Source organism: Onychostruthus taczanowskii, unplaced genomic scaffold (assembly GCF_017590055.1).
Source record: "Onychostruthus taczanowskii isolate IOZ18803 unplaced genomic scaffold, ASM1759005v1 scaffold18, whole genome shotgun sequence".
In the NCBI taxonomy this organism is placed as follows: Eukaryota; Metazoa; Chordata; class Aves; order Passeriformes; family Passeridae; genus Onychostruthus; species Onychostruthus taczanowskii.
The window spans coordinates 3,078,054-3,101,459 of NW_024499017.1; the positions used below are offsets into that span (position 1 = coordinate 3,078,054).

Below are 23,406 nucleotides of genomic sequence, written 5' to 3' on the forward strand. Positions count from 1 at the left end.
TGATAGCACAGTTATTCACTTAGATTTAGGGAACATGAACACAAACTTGCACAGTTTGAAACACAAGATGTTCTGCAATATGGTATTGTGGGTAATGCAAAATATAATTTTGTGGCAAGCAGGAGGATGCTCCAGTTTTTCAAGATTCAAATTTTGATATTTAAAATGTACAGTGTCCTGTTTGACGATTAATTTCCTTTTTTTTTTTTTTTTTTAGCTGCAGTAATTAAAACTATTTTTCCTGGAATTGAACATCAGTAGTTCAGCAGCTCTTAATCAAATGTGATAAAACCCAGGATTTATGAAACCATTTAATGAGTGTAATAACACCTGCTTCTCGCTGCAAATAGTTGAAAACAGACTTCAGTTGTAATTAACTCTTATCACTTGTGACATTTTTCCAACGATACTTCATAGGTCTTCAAAATGACAATTATAGAACTAATACACAATTACTGTCACATGCAGTTTAGCAATTTTTTCTGAAGACATTTGTCTAAAGGTTTCAAAAACCACTATAAAATGGTTTCCTTTGTTATGTAACATTGGTTAAAACTGACACAGAAAAAAATCTCTCCCAACCAGCCTCTGTCATGCCATTTCTAATGCAGACAGGCTTCTTTGCACTTGGAATAAACACCCTCCATTCCAGGCATTATTAGATATCATGCTAAGGCTATTAGGAGCATGGGTAGCTGTCAACTAACACCTATTATGAAAAGATTCAATTTATATATGATTTTGTCTGCTCCAAGAAATCTATAAATTTATAATTAGAATCTCTTGCTGTTCAATATTTGTACATAATAAGCAGAGTACCTGAGGATGATGAAATATTGAAAGATGAATTCATTATGAAGAAACTCACATGGTGTAGTACCTCTTCCCTTAAGTCTGGCTGCAACTTTTTGGGGATCTCTATTCCATTATTTTTGGGTTGTGCTCTGAGCATGGTAGCCATACCTCAAACAGGATTAGGATTCTGCTCAGGCTTGACACTTGCTGTTTTTAATTTTCATTTTATCATAAGCAGTTTAAGATTGTTGCCAGTGGTAATTTGCAATTTTTATCAAGACCTCTTCATTATAGCTTCTGACAGGACAGATGCTGTAATTAATCATGCCAGACAACTGGGGATAGTGGTCAGACTGCACTCACAGCACAGATACTGCAGGAGAAGAAGGGAAACAACAAAATAGAGGCTCTCTCTGTTCAGAGCAAAAATATAGGAACAGCACTAATAACCTGACAACACACTGGATGTTAATGTTTCCAAAGCCTTCATATGAATGACCTGCTCCCTCCATCCTCCCCACTCCATCGCCTTCTACCTTAATGGGAAAATAAAAGTCAGACAGCTCAGGAGCAGCCCAAGTCAAGAGCTGGAGGTTTACAGAGGGAAGCAGTAGCTGTGTTTACATCTGGAACTCTTGGATACAAAGAAACAATTTGTGCTGATTTCCATCTCTGACCATGACAGCCGAGAGGCAGGCTCACTTCCCTGCTCCTGCAGGTGATCAGCACAGGGCACCCTGACTGTGCTGTGCCCCAGCACTTGCTTTCTCTCTCTGAAGTCAGACACCTCAGAGAAGTTGCCCACAACTTGCAGCAGAGCATCTTGGAGGGTACAAGAGCCAAGTACTTGCTGTATTCCCTTCATACCTGTTCACCCAGAATGTTTGATAAAAATCCAAAGGAGTTTAAAAATGTCCAAGAAAGCATTCGCAGAAGGAAACATTTCTGGTTCCTCTATCAAAGACTTACAGCTCATCAGTTTTACTGAAATGTGTTTATTCTATAGCAAGATAAAAGCATTTATTTTAGATAAGCAAAATACAAACAACTTAATTGCTGCTATCATAACTCATAAAAAAGTATAAAACAGCATAAAAACACAATAAGCAATGTAGCAATTAATAATTCATGTTACCAGTGTTTACATTAAAGCCTCATTTATGAAAACTTTACAACACATGATATGAAAACTTACAACTTTTAAAGAAAATATTTACATTGATTATTCAGTTGTGGAGTTTCATTTAAATATTCTACTGGTTTTACAGCGTATTAATAACTTGCATTTCTCATCTTAGCTTTCTGTAATAACAGTTTTATTTAAGTGCATTTCCCTTTTAAAAATACAGTGTATTAAATCTGAAACTCATCACTTCGACACAGAATATAATATTCACATTTGTTCTGTAATTGGAATTAACGTAAGAGGGTAAATGTCAATATATATTTCCTTACAAACTATGGCAGGTTTATTTGGAGAAATGAAGTGAAAAGTTGGGTCAAACATTTATGTCCAGTTACTTGCATTTGTATTTCTGAAGACATTTAGGAGAGAAAAAAGAAAAAAATAAGAGCTTTGGCAAAAAATCTGTGATTTACTCTATTTTTTCATGACAAAAAATGCCATCAACTAACTCATGTCATACAAGTATGATTGTATGAAATCCAATCATAATTTTACAGGTAGTTACAACTGTGCTTTAAGGGCTTTATGAGTTCCTACTGCCTTGAAGTGCATTACTCACTTTTAGAGAAAGAAGGGCTATAGCATATAACTCTGAAAGGCCATTTTGCAGTCATAAGGTCCAGGTATTTATTAGGCCAGTTGATTCACATATTGTAGGTAAAGCTTAAATAAATTAAAAAGGCATCACATGAAAAAGAGAACAGCATTTTTTCTTTTAAACAAAATGATTTATAGTCAGCTAAAAGATGATACACAGCTACATTGTAGTTCTTTATTGCCTATCTAATAGACACTTTAGAGGATCATTTGATCTGTTATGCATCCCTGCATAACTACCATCAACAATTTACAGTTTTCAGCCAAATATGGTTTACCCCTACCCCTCCATCAGCACAAAGCCATGTTGCAAGATCGTTTATCTTCAGAAAATACTGACCTGCGACAATACTTGAGTCTGTGTCTGAGATTGTATTTGTGACTGGTGCTGCTGAGGTGCTGGCTGAGGGCTCCCAATGGCAGGGATGGGAGAAGTCATCTGCGGGGCTCCCGGGGAATGCTGCTGAGGAGAAGGCTGGGACTGGTGTTGCATATGCTGCATTTGCTGCTGCTGCATTTGCTGAAGCTGTATGTGCTGCAGTTGCTGTTGCATCTGCTGTTGATTAATCTGCTGCTGGAGATGCTGCTGCTGCTGCTGCTGCAAATGTTGCTGCATGTGGTGCTGAAAATGCTGCTGCTGCATTTGCTGCTGTATTTGCTGATGCATTTGATGCTGATGTAGTTGCTGCTGCTGCATCTGCTGCATCTGTTGCTGCTGCAGCTGCTGCATCTGGTGCTGCTGGCTTTGCATGGAGGGGCTGAGTTGAGACGAAGACGGCGTTGCCACCATGTTTGTGCCCATGGAGCTTATCAACGGAGCTGCAATGTTTGTTGGCATGTTTGGGGCAATGGTAACAGAAGCTACAATCTGATTCATTGGCAGTCTCATGGTCAAAGGTTTTGGAGCAATTGCTCTGGAAAGGGGCTGTTGAAGAGTTTGGGGAGGTGCTGACACCGTGGCGTGTTGAGAAAGAGAACTATTGAGAATGAGGGAGGAAGACAAATTTGTGGATGCCAGTGTTTGCTGAACAGAACGAATTGTCTGGGCCTCAGCAGATTCTGCAGCAGCCTGTGTTTGGAAGAGAAATTAATTGTTCTTTTCAACAGAAAAAACATTGTTACTGTTTACATGACAATAAAAGTAACAGCTACTCAGAGACCTTTGCCATCTTTTGTTTTCTATCAGAAAAGATCAATCTGCAGTCTGAAAACAATCACTGATCAGCAATACAGAGTATCACCTCTTTATCTGCCTCCCTATATGGTACCTCCAGGTCTTGGACAAAAACTAACTTGTGCCCTTGATCAGCACCAGAAAGTCACAGATGTCACATACATTTTGTCACTGAAAGAGCTAGAACAGGCCCAACATATTTACATGTTTTTAATAAACCCCTGCCCTATGGGAGTCAGCAGCACACACACTCCTCACCCCATGAGTTACCAACCACTGAGCTATTAACTCTTTAGACATTTACCTGAGAATGTAATAAATTGTGCTGCACAAGTTTCTCTCCCATCCCTACCCCGAGCGACCACCACACGTGAAAAAGCTATAGCAAGGATGTCTTAATGTAGAGGACATGAGATACAATGACTTTGAGTGTCATTTCCACCTGCAATCTACCCAGAAGTTACTTAGCAATCCTGGTCCCATCGATTTGGGGAAAAAAATATATAATTTCTGATGGCTTTGAAAAGGGAATTTAAGATTCACAAAATAATATCTCTTAAAGGTATTTAGAATTCCTGCTGATCTTGAACTTAGCATTGTGATACTAAAGGTTTTTAGAATATTATCTGAGTCCCAGAGGCAATAGAAAAACACAGCTTCTTAACCCAAGAAGAAGAAATCTTCCAGCTTTCAAAAACACATGTATCATTTCTGGTGATGTATTTTTAATCATTAATCAAAATACACAGCAACTTTCCATATGATCTACTAATGTTCTGCAGTTTTACATTCAAATAAATATTCTCAGGAGTTAAGACATCATCTCCCAACTTTTTACTCATATTTTAGATGTCTATAAGCACATTTCCATTTATGATATTCAGATGTAACAGAACTACAACCTGTATGGTGCTGCCGTCTAGAAAGGTAAATTCACAAGTAAAACAGCAGAGCTTTGTTTTTTTCACAGGTTTTATTTTAACTCAGGATCCACTAAAATATTCCTTGTGGCTCACTGCCAGCTAGTTCATTTTTTTAGTACTCTCCAAATTCATTGCCACCACACATTTCTTTCCCCTCACCTGCAAAAATACTTAAGCTCTGTCACACAACAACTGCTCTCCAACTCCACGCAAAGGAAGCCTGTCCTTTGAGAAGCAGCACTTGAGGAAAAACAAACCTCTGCAAACAGCTTGCAAATATTACTGTCAAAAGGTCAGTATATTTTTCATTACTGAATTTTATTTTTGTGGTGAAGTGCATTCCTTTGCCTCTGCAGCTCAAGGAAGATGTACAATTACAAAGATGTTTTCTGGTAATCATTAGTATGCCAGCAGAGAGATGAAATTATTTTTGCAGAGACTAAGCAGGGTTCAAGCAGCAGCACAACATCTTGTAGAGCTGTATTACAGAAATCCTAGCATTCTACTTCTGTAGAAGTAGATGTAGCATAACATCCCCCCCTTGCCCCAAATATTTCAATATCATTGGTAAAAGCTCACTTGCATTACATCGAAGGCAATATTGGGCTTACCTTAGAAACAAGGCTTGCTCTGTAGGCAGCAAGTGCCTTTAGGTATTCTTTTTTGGCAGCTTCAGTTTTTCTTTTATATACCTATTAAAAGAGACCATAATTTTACCAACTCCAATTATTAGGATTTTTTTTTTTTTCGCCAGAATGCTCTCAAAATCACTTGCACAGAAACAAAGAACATAGACCAAAACCCCTGAAAACACTCTAATGTTAGATGTGCTTTTTCCTCCTTGAAAGTCCTAAATATTCTTGCAGATTGTTACAGGCTTTCAGGGCTACTTGCTGGACTTGCAGCACAATTTATGTTGATTATCAGGAATAACAAAAGGCTGCTGTTTGACATCAGTCTGAGCAGCAAACTGGTCGACAAGACTACCTATGCACTCTTTACTTCCCCAGAAAACAGTATTTTTTTGACTCCAAGTAGAAGGGATTTTAGAACATTGGGTATTACAAATGCCAAAATGTTTCAGCAGTAGTCTAGAATAGCAAAATACACCTGTGCTTTTTTTTTTTCAAAACAAATATTTTAACAACATATAAAAAATCTGTACACCTTTAAAAAAGGTGGATCAAAGAGCTTGAACTTGCCCCAAAGCCAGCATGAGAGAATCCCACTGAGTTAAATGAGAACCGTTAGGCAAAGATCACTAAAACTCCATTTTTAATCATGAGTAAATTTAAAGTTCACCTTTAAATCATGTTCATTATCATCTGTTAGATCAGATTAAAAGTTTCTAAATGTATTGCAGAAAAAAGTACCATTCATCTCTTGCCAAAAGGTGTCAAGGTGTCAACTTCGACTATCTGGGAATCTGTCCTCCCATACAAGCTTCTATTAACTGTTACTGGGAACAAACAAAGGGTATTTTTAACCCCCTTCAATCCATGTGCAGCAGTTCCATGTGTATAGAAGAAGAATAACCCTCAAGGAAGTACAAAACTCATCACTCTGTACCCAGTTGGAGTTGGAGATAGCATTTCCCACACAACATTGTAATGAGACTCAGAGGATTGGCTTCAAAGGTTAGAAATCAACACGCTTTGTAACAAATTCATAAGGCAGATCAAAGGAAATGGCAAATATGCTGTACCTTCCTCTTTTCTAACTTATTAATAGGAAACAAGGGCTTTGAAATAGGAATCATCAAAAGGTGATTTTAAGAGGACTCTAGGACATTATAACCTGAGCTCTTTTACAAACTGCCCTTTAAAATTTAAAGACAAATACAGTCATTTAACACTACCTGTTGGTTCTTACAAAAAAATAATTTTTAGGTGCCAAGTCTTCAGAAAGTTCAAAACTCAGTTTAGCTCTACAGAGGTAGAGTTCTACATCAGCAAGTAGCGTGGTCCACTCAGAGCAGAGGCAGGAGGGTTTTATTTTACAAGGATTACTATATTCTTGTGAGAGAGCCCTGCATCAATTTACCTGTTTTTGTTCTTCTCCTAAACTGTCCCACATAGATGCCACTATTTTTGAAACATCTCCAAATGTAGCATTTGGGTTCTGTCCTTTAATTGCAGCTTGTGTGTCCCTGAAGAAAAGGGCATATGCTGATACTGGCTTTTGTGGCTCATTGGGGTCTTTCTTTTTCTTCTTCTTTGGGGTCTTGGGCTTTTTGCCAGAATCTGGGGCAGCTCTTTTTTCTCCAGTAGCCTAAGAAACAGTAAGAACAAGAACAGTCAATAAATGCATTAAATAAGTCAAATAAATTGCAAAAAAATTATTTACAATCAGTCATAATATTATATGGATAAAGCTATTATGTAGGCAACACTTGGGAGAGTCCTGTTGTGCAGGCCCTTCTCTCTACCAAAGAGTACTTAGTCTCAGCATAATCTCATTGGATCTGCTGGAACTAAATGCATGAGTAGTTACTACTCATTCTAAGCATGGCTCTGAGAGTCACTTCTTACAAGCTTAACCTGAAAAAGGACACCCCAATGCTAATTTGTATTAAAAATTCAGATTTAGTTCCTAGCATATTTTGAAGAGGCCATCTATGTTTTTCCTTTAAGATCCAATCTCAGCAGTTGAGACTCAAAAGGCAAAAGCCTGGAGGCATTTCCCAATTCCCAGGCTTAGACTGGCAACTTAGACATGGACCAGGGGTTAAAAATCCCACCCTTCAAGCAAAAGGCAGCAGCAGCAACTGGGCAGTTTGTGCCCACTGCAGGAGCACTGGCTGTGATCCCCAGGCCCCCAGGGCAGGGCAGGTGCCCCTGGGGGAGCACTGGGAGCTCTGTGCTCTGGCCAGGCACCAACAGCCCCTCTCTCCCCTCTGGGATGGGGATGGCAGCAGCTCTGCTCCCTGTGCGTGCCTCATGCCCTGGACTCTCTTTTGTTGAGCTGTGCACAGATTATTGCAACAAGGGGATCAAGTGGCTCTAAATATGATATGTAATATGATACATATCTCTATGGTAGTAATTTACTTTGATATTTTGGGGATCCTGTACAATGAGCTTTCCACATGTATAACTTCCATAAACTTAATGAGAAAACCTTTCATGCAACGGTCTTAAATTAGCTTTTACATATACTGCTATAACAACTTTTGTTCTTCATTTGGTCAATATTTTTTTCCTTTTATAAGAGATTTATTTAAAGGAAGATATAAGTTAACTAAACTTTCAGTTTGAAGAAACCTTATTTTACTTCTCTCTGAACACATCCATGTTTTACATGACTCCAGAGAATATCATAATGACAAAACTGTCCAAGACTGATGCCTGAAGAGATTCAACAGATCTGAAAATCTGAGTCAAATGAGACCAAAAGAAATATATATACATACATACATATATGTACGTATGTGTGTCTGTTCTGAGGTTCATTATTATGAGGGTAGTATGGAAACTTCTTAAGTAAAGAAGGTAATCAGCAAATTAATCATATTCCACTTCACTGTAACATTTGTATTTTAAATGATACTGAGCTGATACTGCCACATCCATGAAAATCCAGCGTGTGGATGTGTGAGGCTTGCTGGCTGTAGCACATGGAATAACTTACTCTGTTTGATTCATCTGCATCTTCCTCATTGATAGAGCTAGATGGGGAAGGAGTGGCTGATTTACTTGCAGGAGGGGAGGGAGAAGTGTGTGGCAAATTAGTGCCTCCTAAATTTAGCCCCAGCTGCGCACTCAGCTGAGACTGGTTAATGGTGGTGAGCTGAGACGGAGGCATAATTCCCGAATGAGCAGCATCAGTCATGTGGACAATAGATCTCATAATCAGAGAGTGATCCTGGCGATACTGGGAAACCTGGGTGTGATTCTGATCCTAAAAGAGATGGAAATGTTGGTTAGATATTAGCAGTTACCATACAGCAGTAGCAGGTGAAGCTATTTTCACAGGCTTACAGAACCAACACTGTCAACATGCAGTTTGCTTCCTTCCTTTTTAATGAATTAAGTATATTGTTAATAAATTAAGTGCAGCGACAGTTACTATAATTGCCCCAGACTTCACTTTTCCCCCAGCTGGGACTGCTTATTTTGTTCTTTGACTAAGAATTGCATTTCTCTGTTTTTAAACATTTCTTTTGATTTAGTGAGAAATACCCACATAAACAATAGGATGACTGAGGATTCAGGAAAACACTGCAAATGACGAGACACAAACTGTTGTCAGAAAGCAAACAAAATTGGGGTGGGATGAGGGGATATATATATATATATATATATGTAGAGAGGAAAGCATCTTCCTTTACTGGGTTTCAATTATTCTTGGCCATTACAAGTAACAGCAGTAGGTATAAACCAGTCCTGTCTGCGTGGGATTTTAAAGCTGTTTTAAACACAGAACACTGCCCTGCCAGTCTGGAGTGCATTCACTGCAGCAGGCTGGAGAACCAGTCCAGTAATCCTGAACACTCCTAAAGATCCCTGTTGGCAAGTAGCACATAAAACTGCACATTTTTATCTTTAATCCAACAATCAAACATGTGGAAGTAGCAATCGATGTACAAATCACCGACTTTATTTTTCTCGTACTCCACGTCTCAGAAACACAAGCGCTTGCATGGTTTGGTTTCTACTGTTTCTTGAGGGTACAAACTGTGTCTCCTACATCTGCACAACATTTACCACATTTGTAAATAAAAAGAAGCAAGACCCTGAAGGTAAAGTCAGCTGCAATCTGCCTATGAAAACTATTTTTTTTTGACCACACACAGATCAATACACAATGAAGGAACATGTAAACAGAAAAGAGGATTTTTTAAAAAGTTAATAAGAGAATAAATAGCTCACAAATTGATTCAGCAACCTGATTAATCTACAGTCATTGTTTGAACAGCCAGAAACATGAGAAATAAATTAGATTTTGAAAACTCTTTCATTATTAATAAGCCACATTGCAATTAGTAGCAGGTGCAATGATCCTTAATGAAATGACACAGAACAAAACAGCAATTGTGGGAGCCCACTGGACTTCGACAACAGAGTCTGACCTTCCTGGTGCTCTCTTATTAAGTATGGATAAGTAGAAACCAGTTTTCAAAAATCTGTGTCAGCATGGAGGCAGAAGTTTCACCCAAATGACTTTCCCTTACTTTTTATAACTTTGCCCTCAACAGAGGCAGTGGTTTTGTGCTCCTGGAAGCCTTTCCTTGGCTGGGACAAGGGTGGCCATACAAAGAAGCAACATGTGTTCGAGAAGATGCACACCCTGCCTCATGTATCTTTATACACAAATACTGCAGCTCACTGCTTCCCTACAGCAGTAAATCATATTAATGCTGAATTAATTGACAATTGTGTCTCTTTCTGCTGAAGCCTATGCAGTAGAAACAAATCCTTCCTTAGCACAAAAACGCACGTGCAGCTGGGTCCAGTACAGACCAAGTTAACCTCACAATCCAGATCCTGTGCCCCAGGGCTCACCCTCATTTTCCCCATGTTTCCCCAGCCATTGCCAGCCTGGCTCATTATCCATACCACACCACACTGCTTTTCCTACTTCTTAAATGCTTTTAATATTTTCAGTAAAGGACTGTAGTTCCTTAGAGATGAGTGTGTGTGCCAAAAGTGGAGCACTTGATACAGAAAGATCAAAACATCAGACTTATTGGCTGAAATACCCATTTGCTTCAGGGCACCTTTCTGTGAAAATTTACTGCTGTTAACTACAGGGTCATTTTGATTGTGACTTGTATTGGCAGTGGCATCTGGAAGTCATTCAAAGTCTTTTGTGAAACGATATCACTCTGCCTATTACTCCAATCATTTTAGCTTGCAGACGTTACTTTATTGCACGAAGAAAAACTCTGCTGGTTTTCTCCAGCAAAGTTGAAGATGATCAGAATAACCTTCTCTCATAAAAACTAACTTTCTTCATTATTGTGCAGACAGTACTTTCTTGGAGGTGTTCTACCCCTGAAAGCCTTGCTTTTGTTCTCTCTTTATTGCTACACAATACAGGCCTTTCTGGCCTTTACACTGAGGCAACAAAATGTGATGACAAGGGTTACAAACCATTTACTCCAAGTCTTGTCATTTCGGTTGCATCTATGATTTTATTGAGACTAAATTCTCTTGACTTGCACTGACCCAGAATCTAATTTTATACACAAGCCCATGAATTCTTAACTGTCCTTTTTTCTGATACTATCTGATGCCTGTGTGGGTTTTCTACATCCATTTACTTAATTTCAGTTTTTCTTTTCTGTATCTTTTCCTGATTTCTTTAGCCTTTTTTTTTTTTTTTTAAATCTTAAGAGCTTCAGTAAAACCTAGGAATGGCAACAATATTTTGTAACTGGCTATTTACAACTAAACTGATAAGACATATTATATGAAAGAAAATATTTCATATAATATCCAATCCCTTATTATTCATATGTCCATATGAAAACAAAAAAAAAATATTTTCTGCACTTTCAGTTTAACTTATATGGCTGATCAATATTAAAAAAAGAAAGGAACAGGGTTTTCATTCTTTTGCTTTGTGGTACAGTGCTGTGGCCCTGAACAACCTATGGTACCTATACCAGAGCTTTCAGACAAAGCCTTTTTTTATGTGTGTACAGTGGTTTGGAAAGAAGGCAGGGAGGCTAGTTCACAGCAATATTAAAGTCCATGGCATTTTCCTATAGCTCCTGAGCAAACAAAAGTCTTCTGAGAAGGAACTAAAATCAAGAAAACAAAATTTCCATTAATTATCTTTACTCTTACTTTTTCCCTGCTACTACCAAAGACCAATACCAAACTGAAAGAATCAATAGCATTTCATTATGCTTGAGATGTTTATAAAAAAAAAATGTTTAACAACAAAAATCATCCTATATCAGAAGCACACATGGAAATACAAGTGCACTGAAGCACCCACATGGCATCCTAATTACATTACTATATGAAAACTGAAAAGCTCACATATTCAAAAATATTCCACTGAGAATACTGGGAGAATTTTAGAGAATATCACAAGCTCTTCTACATAAACTTTTGCCAAAGTAAATGCGATACACAAGTATTAAAATCATTGAAGATTTTTGTAACATTCAGCAAAACCAAGAGATTAGTTCTGACAAAAATTCATGAACTTCTCAAGCAGACAGTATCAAGTTTTAATTGAACCTGATCTGCTTTACAGCCTTAGATTGAAGTCAGGCAAAACCTGGTGATCTTAAAACAAGTCAGGCAAAGTTCAGCCACTGGTTTACTCAGCATGACAATCAAACAAGGACATGATGTGTGGAACCAAAACCAAAGGAGAAATAACTTGTCTAATTTCTCTGCAGGCTGAAATGGCTTTGACTCAGATCAATCTGCTGTCATCCTACACGAGTGCTACAAACCCCTCAGGTACAGAGACATTTATTGAGGGCAACACTGGCCACCTCTCTGGGCTCTCCAGTGACAGGGCAAGGGGAAGGGCTCTAAACAGAGAGCAAGGGGGCTTGGATAAAGTATTAGGGAGCAATTCTTTAATGCGAGGGCGATGAAGCCTTGGACAGAGACGCTCAAGGCCAGGCGGGATGGGGTCCTGAGCACTGGTCTGGTGGAAGGTTTCCTGCCCATGGCAGGGGGGTTGGAACAAGATGAACTTTAAGGTCCCTTCCAGCCCACGTAATTTTTACCCTTCTATGATTCTAATTATATACCTGGATTTAAAAAATGAAAAACACAGTCCAAAATGTTTTCTCCTTCTCAAAACAACTTTATGGTGACTGTGTAGGCAAAATCTCTTACACAGCTGTCACCACCCTGTTGCACACATTATAAAGACATTCAGCACTTGGTTCATAGAAGGCCTCATCAAAGGAACCATAAAGATATCTGTCCATCAAACTGTCCTATTCTCAACAATTCTAATCACTTCAGACAGTCATGCCATAAAAGTCATATTTAGTCCTATTTTTAAAGGATGCATCTCACAGCCATGACAAATATACAGCTTATTCTACATTGATTTGTAAAAGTACAAGGTCTCAAGACTATATAAAATATCAATGCATCAACAGACATTGGAAAGCAAATAATGGAGTAAGGAGACTTAAAAAAAAAAAAGAAAAAGAAAAAGAAAAAGCAAGGAATGTGTAAACTCCCATGCTTTAATTTATACAGTTTTATCAAAGGTGTTTTTCAAAGTACCATGGAGTACTAAGTGAAAAAATTATATTAATAAGAGGTAGTTTGCTCTTCTGTTAGCAACTCATTAAGCATCCAGTACTTAGTATAGCTTGTAATAGAGTTAGTATTTATTTTGACAGATAAATGCATCCAGCCATTACCCTGAGAGACGTCCTAATTTCCACTTATTTACCCTGCATTTTAAGAACAATTTCCATACAGTAATTCTATCCTGCATTCCCACCCTGATATAATTTTAATCTCTGGGAACATTCAACAAGACATTTAAAAATATAACTAGGAAATTACTTTTCAGAATATTTTTGAGAAATACTGAATTCTTGATTAAAATCAATGTCTATAGCCTTCCATCATTTAAATATGCAATGCCTCCAGTGAGACTCTGATCATGTGAGGACTGATGGAAGAGCCCCATGGAAGTGCTCACAGGAGGATGTAGGGCTGGGATCTCACCCCACACTGCATGAGATAGTTTAAGGGAATTGAGAAATCTGCCAACCAAAATAACTAAGGAATAACTAAGCAAAACCCAACATAACCATTTATGTTCCCTGTGCCCTGGTTTCAGAAGTTGACTTAAACTATTATACATTCTATTGCCTGAGGAATTCATCACTGTCAGTGTAACATAAGCTGATGCAATATTTTAAAGGATGTATTTAAGTTGAAGCAAATGCACTGCAATGTAAAGAGTGAAATCCTCAGTTGTCCCTGACTGTAAATTACTCCCTTTACTTTTAGTCATGTCAGCATATCTCTAGAAGAAATCCTCAATATTCTTTTTCTCCACAAGTAAAGCACAGATAAAAGAATCCATTAATCTAAATTTTTACAGGATTGAACTTCACTGCCAATCAAAACAAATCAAACTAACAGGATGCTTTTCTCTGTCAGAGATTAAATCCTTACTTAATAGAATACAAAACAGTTGCACTTGGTACTGCCACCACTGAAGAAGTGTCCTTCCTCTCCCCTGCACACACACCATCATCACTAATAGAGCTGTCAAACTGCAGTTATCAGGAGATCCTACAAGCAGCAGCTTCTTTTCTCTGGCAGTGAAAAAACTCCTATGTTCCACTTCATGTCTCTGTAGAAAAGTAAAGTTACCTAATTTGATTCCCAAAAAAAGTGTAGAAGAAACAGTACATGTCAATTCATTAAAAAAAAAAAAATGTCTTCATCTGGATCTAAGAGATGGGTTGGTGACAAGAGGTTCACACACATTTTATTGCCTGAAAAAACATGAAGAACATGCCATTTTTTGGTCTGTGTGCCCATCCAGTCCCTCTACTCTCTTCTGTTTACACATAAACCATAGAAGAGACATGAAAAGAAAAAAAAAACCAAAACCCCAAAAAAACCCAAAAACCCCCAAACCCAATGAACTTGAAGGCCCACTGATTTGTTCCTTAAAACTGAGCAACTTATTTTGGGGGTCATCGGGGGCTCCTGTGGGGGTCATACAAGATAGTATTCTCAAAACCAAGTCACTCATTTGTGGCACCACTTCTTGCACTTACACAGATGTGTTATATAACGTACTGCATAATCTACTGCATATATATAGGAACCTGGCAATGCAAAGCATCAGGTTTGTTCCTGCCTACCCCAGGCCTGAAATTTTTCCCCTTTGTGGTTTGTTCATAGGCACCTGGGATGTTTCCTGCAACAATTTTCACCATCCAGAACTTGGCCTCTGCTGGACCCAGTCATTCACAGCATGCTCAGCTGTGAGTCTCTACCAAAACACTGTGTTATGTGGTGAAGAAGTACACAAAGCTCACAGCAAGGTTAAAATCACAACTACCAAACTAAGCGACAAGGACTGGTCTGTGAAATGTTTACAATTCTTTATTCATATTCAGGTTCTTACTGGAGATGCCCCACCACCCTATCCAGGAGTGTTTTCTCTTTGTTCTTACCCTGTTACTTTCCTGTGAGCCTGCAGATTCTTCACATGATTCCCAAGCCAGGCCAGAGAGGTCACGCTTCTTGGTTGCCCCATTTGCTACCAAATCCTTCTGCTCTTGCAGACAAGGACAGGCTGGTCACAGACCTCCACCCACCCAAAGTGGCTGCTGCTGCTGTTTTAGCACCACCTAATTCACAACTTCTTTATAATTTAATCTTTACACCATTTTGTAGAGGCATTTTAAAACAGACTCCCCACTCTCTTCCTCCCAAGATTCTACCATACTTTATAGCATATTGAATCACACTCCTCTTGGACAAGGCACCCAACAGCATGATCACAATACATGTGTGACTCAGATCACAGATCTGGGCTCTGATCTGATGAGTCTCTTGGCATGAGGAGCTTCTCTCCAAATTAGCAGTACAAGCTTAGGTCTGCTGTATGCAAACAGTGACGACACATTGCAAACAAATCCTGGATAGTTGAAATTAAGTCCCAGAACATCAGATAAACGCTGTTAGCGGTTTTCTTACAACCTCCACAACTCAGGTGCTTCAGCTCCCAAATCAAAGGCAGACTTCAAAGGTCCTTATTATGCAGTAAGGAACATGGGGAGAGAGTGTGAGGGAGCATGACAACTGACAAACATTATCAAAGGTAACAAGAATTGTGCAAGGAATTGCAGAGGGACAGACTCAGGGGTTACATAGCATTTTTATGTTTAAAAATTGCTACAGGTGTTGGTAGCTATGTTCAGGGATATGTCGTCTTTAGGTTTTTTTTATGAGGTTTTTTTGTTTAATTGTTGGTTTCTGAAGTAAATCAGACAAGTTGGTCTCATTATGTTTTGTATTACCAGACCCAGGTATGTTTTTCTTCCAGCAACCTGACAACATGGAGTAAATAAACACTCTAAAGAGACTTCACATTTCTTCAACACTTGCAAACTTGAAGTGGAAGCTGAGTATTGGGTAAGCTGTCCAGAGGGAAACATGAGTGGCAACAGCAGAGAAGAGCAGGAACTTCAAAGGAAGTTTTCAAATTACCCAAGAGTGAGGGTGGCTGGACCCAACTAAGCCTTTGGCCAGGTACAGCACATCCAGACCAGCTGCAGCATCTGCCTCATTCAGCTGGCTTATGGAAACAGCACCTGATTTTAGATTTTAAAGTCAGAAGGCAGAATAGCTTACAGCCATGGCCTAGGCTTAATGCACAGTTGATGTCCACATACGTACATATGAGTTCCTTCTGAGCTCAGTTTTTAGGAACATCAGACACTCAGCTTCCACTCCAATTCCTGACAGCTTTCTCAGTGAGCTATATCCTTTCCCCCAGATTAATTTGGCACCTCACAATATTTTCTGGAGATGATGGATCTTGATTTAGGTACTATTATTATAAAACAGTCACAGTCTCTTTTCCCGGACTGTTCTGCCAATGCTGCTGTGCAGGAGTCCCTCATGACCTCAATAGGCAATAACCTAACTATTTCCATTTTTATTATTTTTTTGTTTAGTTTAGTGCCTGCTATTCAGACAGGTGTCTTTGGCAACTGCTGCCACTTTATTTCCTATGGACATGTCCTTTCTAGCACTTACTAAGAGTGTTCTATTTTTAAGAACAGCAGAAGACATTTCCCTCTCTCATTAACAGGGGATCCATTCATTGGTCAATGAGAAGAGAGTATGTCTCAGAAAAATGACTCTGTATCATCCACACTGAGAATTACAAGGTCACTGAGGATATGAAAATCTGCACACTATTGTTTAGCAGGCCAGCACCATCTTCCCAGCAGGCCAAAGGCACAGCATGGCCCTGTGCCAGAGCTGCTGCTGCCTCCAGGGCTCCCAGCCCATCACCTGCCTGCCCCCAGGGCCTGCAGCTGGGCACCCACGTGCTCTGGAAGGGAACTGCAAAATTCCCAACTACCTCATCAGGTGTAGAATAAAATAATTAATTCCACACCAAAAAAAAAAAAAAAAAAAAAAAAAAAAGAAGTACTCTGTGAAAACTCTGAAGTTCATCCACAAAGCACCCAGCCCTGAGCTGTGTGCCAGCCCAGCTGGGAGCAGCCCCCACAGCTGCCAACTGAGTCCTAAAGGTCTCAATTTCCAGAGCGTCCCTCTTTTCTGTACATGGCAAATGTCACTGCTCAGAGCCGCCCAAGCATCCTTTAATTCAGGGTTGCTTGAGATTAATTTTTCCTGGTACCACAAATTCTGCAAACCAGTGGCAATAACAGCTGCCATTTCTGCTGGGAAAGGCCAATACAAGCCAGACTAACACTGCTGATTTAAAGCCCAAGCTTAGCAACACAGCACAGAATTCCAAGAAAAAATACAAGAGAATCTCTTCTTCTAGTAAGAGCTATTGCTACTTCTATAAGCTAATACCCAGAAACTTGTGAAATTTGTTGTACATTTTGTGTAACAGATGACAATAAACACATTCATAACAATAACAAGGGCTTGTTTTAATAAACCATTCCAGGCGTTAAACACATTAATGACCCATGAAATAACTGTTTCATCTGCAACACATTAAACAATGTTGTTATAACATTTTATTAATTTAAAGCCTACTCCATTCTCTCCAGATAGGAGATTACTGACTGGGTATTAAAAGAGAGATGTAGAAATAAGTTTCTTTGTAAAGAAAATGAAACCTAAAATGAGAGGCACCCAGTCAGGTGAGTAGTGAAATAACTATCTTTTGCCAGTTTCAAAGCAATATTTTTAGCTTTTAGTCATCCAATCTTATGTTATTCTATTCACTTAAAGTTCATTAGTAATTTGGGAATTTAACTACTAAAAAAGATTTTGAGCTGTAAGTAAAAGGCACCACTGTTCTGAAACATTAATAATATTTCTATTGTATGCAGCCTTTAATAAGCTCAAATTTCCACCTCATCTCTTTAAAGCCACATTCTTGAGATGTTTATTTTATAAGTCTCTTCTTCAAATAAAAGTAATAGTCACAATTGTGTCTTTGATTTGAGCACAGTGCCACTCCTAAGGAGTAATATAATTAAAGATGAGCATATTCCACTACGAATTAGCCTTATCTGTGCAGAATCCTGACTGCACTGGCAGCACTGCAACAATTATAAAATACAAACAGGCTCAAATCTTCATCAAATAGGAAACACATTTTCTCTATCAGCATAAGTAATGTAGTGAGCAATATATACACAACTATCAGTCTGTTTTTCCAACAATTGTACATTTTTGAATAAAAGAAAAAAACAGACTGAAAAAAGACAATTATTTTACTGTCTGTTTCTTAGATATCAGAAAGAGAATTTTGAAATTCATCAAAGCTAACCTTCTGTTATGTACAACAGGCTAAGCTGAAAAGAATGTTAACAAGTTCAATTTTCATTCAATCAGCACTACTGCTCTCTGAAATGTTTCATTGCAGGAAAGAAATAAAAATAATCTATATGGTAATTATGAGGATGAATCCCCCAGTAACTTTCAGCTACATGAAAGGTCAGTTCTATTCAAGATATTTTATCAGTCCCCTGCACATACTCCTGTCCTGTCATTTTAAATCTGAACAGCATTTTATTTTCCCATTTACAGCTACCTGCAGAATTAAGTACTTAAGCCAAATAAGAAAAAAAAAAAAAAAAAAAAAAAAGAAATGTTGAATGCTGGCAAAGGCTATAATAGCATGGAGATAAATCGTTCAGCTGCTCTCTCTCAAGCCTCTGGGGCTGCAGATTTTTCTTCTCCTGGTGCACTGTGGGTATTCAAAACTTGTTCAACATGATTTCATTTCATTTCAGGCACTGCCTGAGAAAACTAAATTACAGAATCAATCATACAGAAGGTCAGAGTGAGACTTCATTACAAGTATTGCATGCTTGCATGAATATCTTTCATTTATGACTGACCCAATATGTCACAATAGCTGTCTAGTAAAAATAATCCACTTTCTGAAATTGATGTACTACTGATGTCAATGCTACTCAGCAGGCTGGGCAGATTAGAGAGAGGTGTTAAAAAAAGGAACCCTCAGGAGCAAAACTTGTAGTTTTATAGAATTGCCACAGTTTGCAGATTAAAATAATTTTTTATGGGCAGCTCAACAGAAAACAGAACATTAATATAAAATATTGGGAGTTGATTTTTAATGAGGATATTGCTGTTGATTTCTGCTTATTTATATTCAAGTATTTATGGGGATAATATTTGCATCATGTAAATTCACGCATTCTTTGAAGTCAAATGTACATCAACACTCCATTTTTCAGTGACTCCTTTTTGAACATCAGAATTTTATTTGCATGTTATTAAAACATTAAAATTAAATCAAACTGCCTCCATTTTATCTCCTGTTTTTGTTGCTGTTGACTATTTTTAAACATTAAAAATGCTGTAAAGATAAATGTGTCATGTTTGTTGCCAATAATAATGAAGTTAATAAGCATTGTGGTAAATTGTCCCTCTTTCCATAGTACGTATATCATAATAGCATAAACAATGGTTAACTCACCAATACAATCTTTAGTAATGGCTAGGCCACATTTATGCTGAGAATAAATATATAGATATCTTTCTTGCATAATGAATGCAATTTTCAACATAATAGCACATAAAGAATATGTTATACCTTTTTTCTTTCTCTTTTTTGTTTTCCACGTGTGTGAGTAATATGTGAGATACTTGCAGAAGCATTATGTGGTACCTAGCCAACTCCATACCCTAAGGGAGACATAGGAAAACCTTGACATAACCTATTTTTAACCATGCCTCTGGCAATTCTGCATTCAAGTTTATAGGTGAACATGTCAGGTAGTACATAGAAAAAAGCCAAAGACACACAGTATTAATCATAATTCTGTCCAAGCCCATTTTATTTTTCCAACATTTGTGATTTAAAATCTCATGACATTTCTCAAGGTGAAATTCTTCTAGCAGGCTTTGCAACAGGGTAGGACTACATTTACCTAAATTAAATATTGCTTACAATAAAGCTCTCTAATACTTCATGAGATAAGCAATAAACTCAATGCAGCTAATATTAAAATTATTTAAGTTTGTATTCAGCTCAAGAAGCTTCAGTGATTAGCAATACACTATTAATACAGCATTTAAATAAGACTATCCCAGTATCGCTGGATAAGAACATTGTTCTGTAAGTGTATACGAACATCATAATTATTTTACAACCCCATCTTTAGTTCTTTCAGATATAGTAAATTCAATTGACCATGAAATGAAATTTCATAGTCAAAATGCCTCCTTTACATTTTTTTATTGCTGCAATAAAGTTTTTATAGCTCCAAGGCAAGGTAATTCATGAAATGTCTAATTTAAGGATGAATTCTAATATTATTAATAAATATTTACCAGTTTAATAAAGTGCACATTTTCTACATAAAATATGATATAATGTTTTCATTTTTTTATTTTTGAAATACAGATTAACTGCTGGAAAATTTGACTGCTAAAAAGAGTTCAGGGGAAAGCTATGTAAGGACCCTCTGTTAATGTTTTTAAACTTCCCAAAGCTACCTAGCATATATGAGCAGAAGAGAAAAAGTCTACTGAGTAGAATACAATGGCAGGGGCCACTCCATCTCACAGCATGAAACAAATCAAGCAGTTGTGGGGAATGTCTGACATACAAACCTCCCTATGTGGCTCTTCTGTATCAATTCACACAATTCCTCATCAATTCTCTGCAGCAAAACTGTAGCACACAAGTTCTCAATCCATAACTTTGAACTGGAAATCACCCTAAAAAATGCCACTAGACTATTGAGGTAGGAAGGCAGGAGCTTCTCTACATCTTTTCACTGACCTGTATGGGAACAAATCTTACCAATGTAGTCAATGTAAACTGTGCCATTAATTTCTACATTGCACAGTCGAGGGAAAAGGCAAAGATGTGAAGCCTCCCATTCAGCACCAGAAGAGGTGAGTGAAGGAATACATAACCTAGAGGCCTCTTCTGGTTGGTGCTGTTAAGGTGACAACATTTACTCATGGAAGAATCACATTCAGTGAAAGGCTGCAAAATTAAGGGCAAAACTGGGTCAGGTTACAAACCACTAGATAGCATTGAGGTGATACTGGGACACATAACATCAATCCAGCCCACAATATTTTCTGACCAGGTTTTATCATACTCAGTGCACGCACACTCCATTACTTTTGTTTTCAGGCACAACATTCCTAGCTCTCAGGTTTTATTAATCTGATCTTCCTTCAGAAGTTACCCAACATATACAGTGCAAAATGAGATCTAAATCAAATACCACATCCTTCAAGGCTTGTTTTAGACAGTGCCTGTTTTGGATCCACAGAATGACTGAATTCTGTATCTCCTGAGCAGTGAGCAGCTTGTGCTTCACTCTGCATTAGTGCTAGCTACTCTTCATGACCTCCAAAGAAATATTGAAATTTGCAATGAAGTCAGCAGCCTGTAGCATTACAGAGAAATATTTACTGCCTATTGGTTTGTAAATCTTTAATTAATTTTCACTTGCCAGAATAATAAAAAAAGAAATCACAACATAACAACACAACCTTTATTACAGTCCAGCAGTAAATATGTATTTTCACTATGCCAAGTTCAGCAAAAGGTCCTATATAAAAGAGCTAATCAGAAAAAAATACAGTTGATGTAAAATATCTTTTCAAGCTAAACATTCACTCACTCTTCAATATGCAACACAGAAACTAATTCTAATTGTAAGCACTGAGTTTAAAATGCTGAGTAGGATGAACTGGCTCACAGCTGTGTCTCATGGCTGGCAGTGTGGATGTTGCTGCACAAAGCTCTCAGAAACCCACACTGGGAGATCCCCTGAGCCCACAGGGAAACACTGCAACAACATGGGAACTGCCCCATGCACCTCCCTTGGAGACTGCAGCCCTACAGTGTGTGTAGATTCTGGAGGAAACTCCACACAGCCCTGCTTTTGATTGCCCTAATTAACAATGGAATTAGCCTCACAGTCCCCATCACTCAGCTCTTCCACACCCAGATCATGCCTCCCTGTTCTTGAGGGCTCAGACACAGCCCAGGAAAAGACCATCCTGCCCCAGCCTCTATGGACAGCAAGAGCACTGGGCAAAACAAAGCCTTTTATTTGCCCTATATTTTTGAGTATTTTCAAGGTGATACGTCCCTGTCATTTCTATTATGAGTTAAAAAAATGAATTCATTTCCTTTTATAAAGATTTAGTCCATGGAATATGCAGGATAGAGGAAAATGCACTGCTTTTTTTCCCGCTGCCATACTGTGTCTGACTCTCCTTCTGAACTACTCTCAATACTGTGCTCTCAAAATATCCTGAAGGATGTCAGATGTGGGTCCTACACTTCAAATACAGACGAGCAATTAATTGTAAATGTTGTAGTTCACCATAGCCAACACTATGGTCTTTCAATTCTTGATGCCAATGCCAACTGTATAACACATTTTTGAACTTTGGGAGCACTTAGGATGCACATGATGCCAATGGATATGGGCTTCCAAGTCCATTCCCAAAATGAAAATTCTGTTTGTAAAGCCTGACTGCTTCTTCACAAGAGATCTGTTCACAAACAGTATAGCACTGCACTGTACATTAACAAACACGTTTATCTTGCTGAATCCACCAGTATTTAACCCTAAACCATTTGCAGCTGCCTTAGGTAGCTGAGAATAGCCAATCATTGTTTGCTGTGTATCAACACGTGTGTCATCATTCATCCAGAACACACCTGTAACAGAACACTGGCAAAACCTTGGTCAGGTACCCAAGAAAACACACAGATCTTCTGAGGGGTCAGTGAAAACTGAGAGATGGCCCAGATCTACTTGTGACACACACCACTAGGCAATGGGAACACAGAAAGAACCAGACCTACCATATGCAATCCATTGCTGTGGATGACGCCGTCTTGCTCCACGAGATTCCGGGATATTGTAATAGAGGGAAGATCCAAGCTCTGGGGGGGAAACTGAGGTGTAAATTCATTTCCTTGTGCAGGCAGCTGGTCACCAAGGCCCTGAAAGGGGAGCAGTATATCTGCCATGCCCAGTGAGGGGTCTGACTCGGGCGGGGGGGTAATGGGTGGGATTTCAAACTCCTCGTCCCCAAGGCTCGGCGTATGGAAGGTCTGCTGGAAAAGGACAGGACAAGGCAAACAGTGTTAGGGCACACAGGGCTCAGCAGTCACCTCCACAGCTGAAGTCCAAATCTCAGGTTTTTCTCAAACGCAAACTCTATAATAACCAACAAAATTTTTAAATTTCATATGCTGAATGGGTCTGTGGATCATTCTGATTAAAGATTTAAGTCTCATTTTCACATGGCTTAAATGGAGTATCAGTATTAACAGTTTTTTAATGTGTACTTAATTAGCAACATCTGTCTGTTGTTAGTCCGAATATCAGCTACATTGGATTTGGCTGAATAACAAACTGCCCCTTTATTGATATGTTAGTAAAATAGCACAAACAGCTTACATTACTCTCACGCTTCATAAAACACGGACAATTTCGTAGCACACACACAACAGGAATTCAGCACTGACCATTTCACATCTTTTGTTTGCTTTTATCCACTAACAAACATGAAATATGACCATTCTTTATT

The 23,406-nt window shown here is 38.4% G+C and overlaps 1 protein-coding gene across 2 annotated transcripts in view; it reads right to left on the reverse strand.

The window, feature by feature from the left end:
* Window positions 1-1,784: 1,784 nt before the first annotated feature.
* The window catches only part of TOX3 (TOX high mobility group box family member 3), a 74,238-nt gene continuing 52,616 nt past the window's right edge, over window positions 1,785-23,406 (reverse strand). The window contains exons 3-7 of one of the 2 annotated variants that reach the window (XM_041400677.1): window positions 22,676-22,927; window positions 8,306-8,575; window positions 6,719-6,946; window positions 5,287-5,367; window positions 1,785-3,647 (exon numbers count right to left, since the gene is read on the reverse strand). In XM_041400677.1, coding sequence (XP_041256611.1) covers window positions 2,904-3,647; window positions 5,287-5,367; window positions 6,719-6,946; window positions 8,306-8,575; window positions 22,676-22,927 — 1,575 coding nt within the window. In that variant the 3' untranslated portion in view covers window positions 1,785-2,903. Of the gene's footprint in view, window positions 3,648-5,286; window positions 5,368-6,718; window positions 6,947-8,305; window positions 8,576-22,675; window positions 22,931-23,406 lie in introns of both variants that reach the window. The other variant, XM_041400676.1, reaches the window with a different exon arrangement.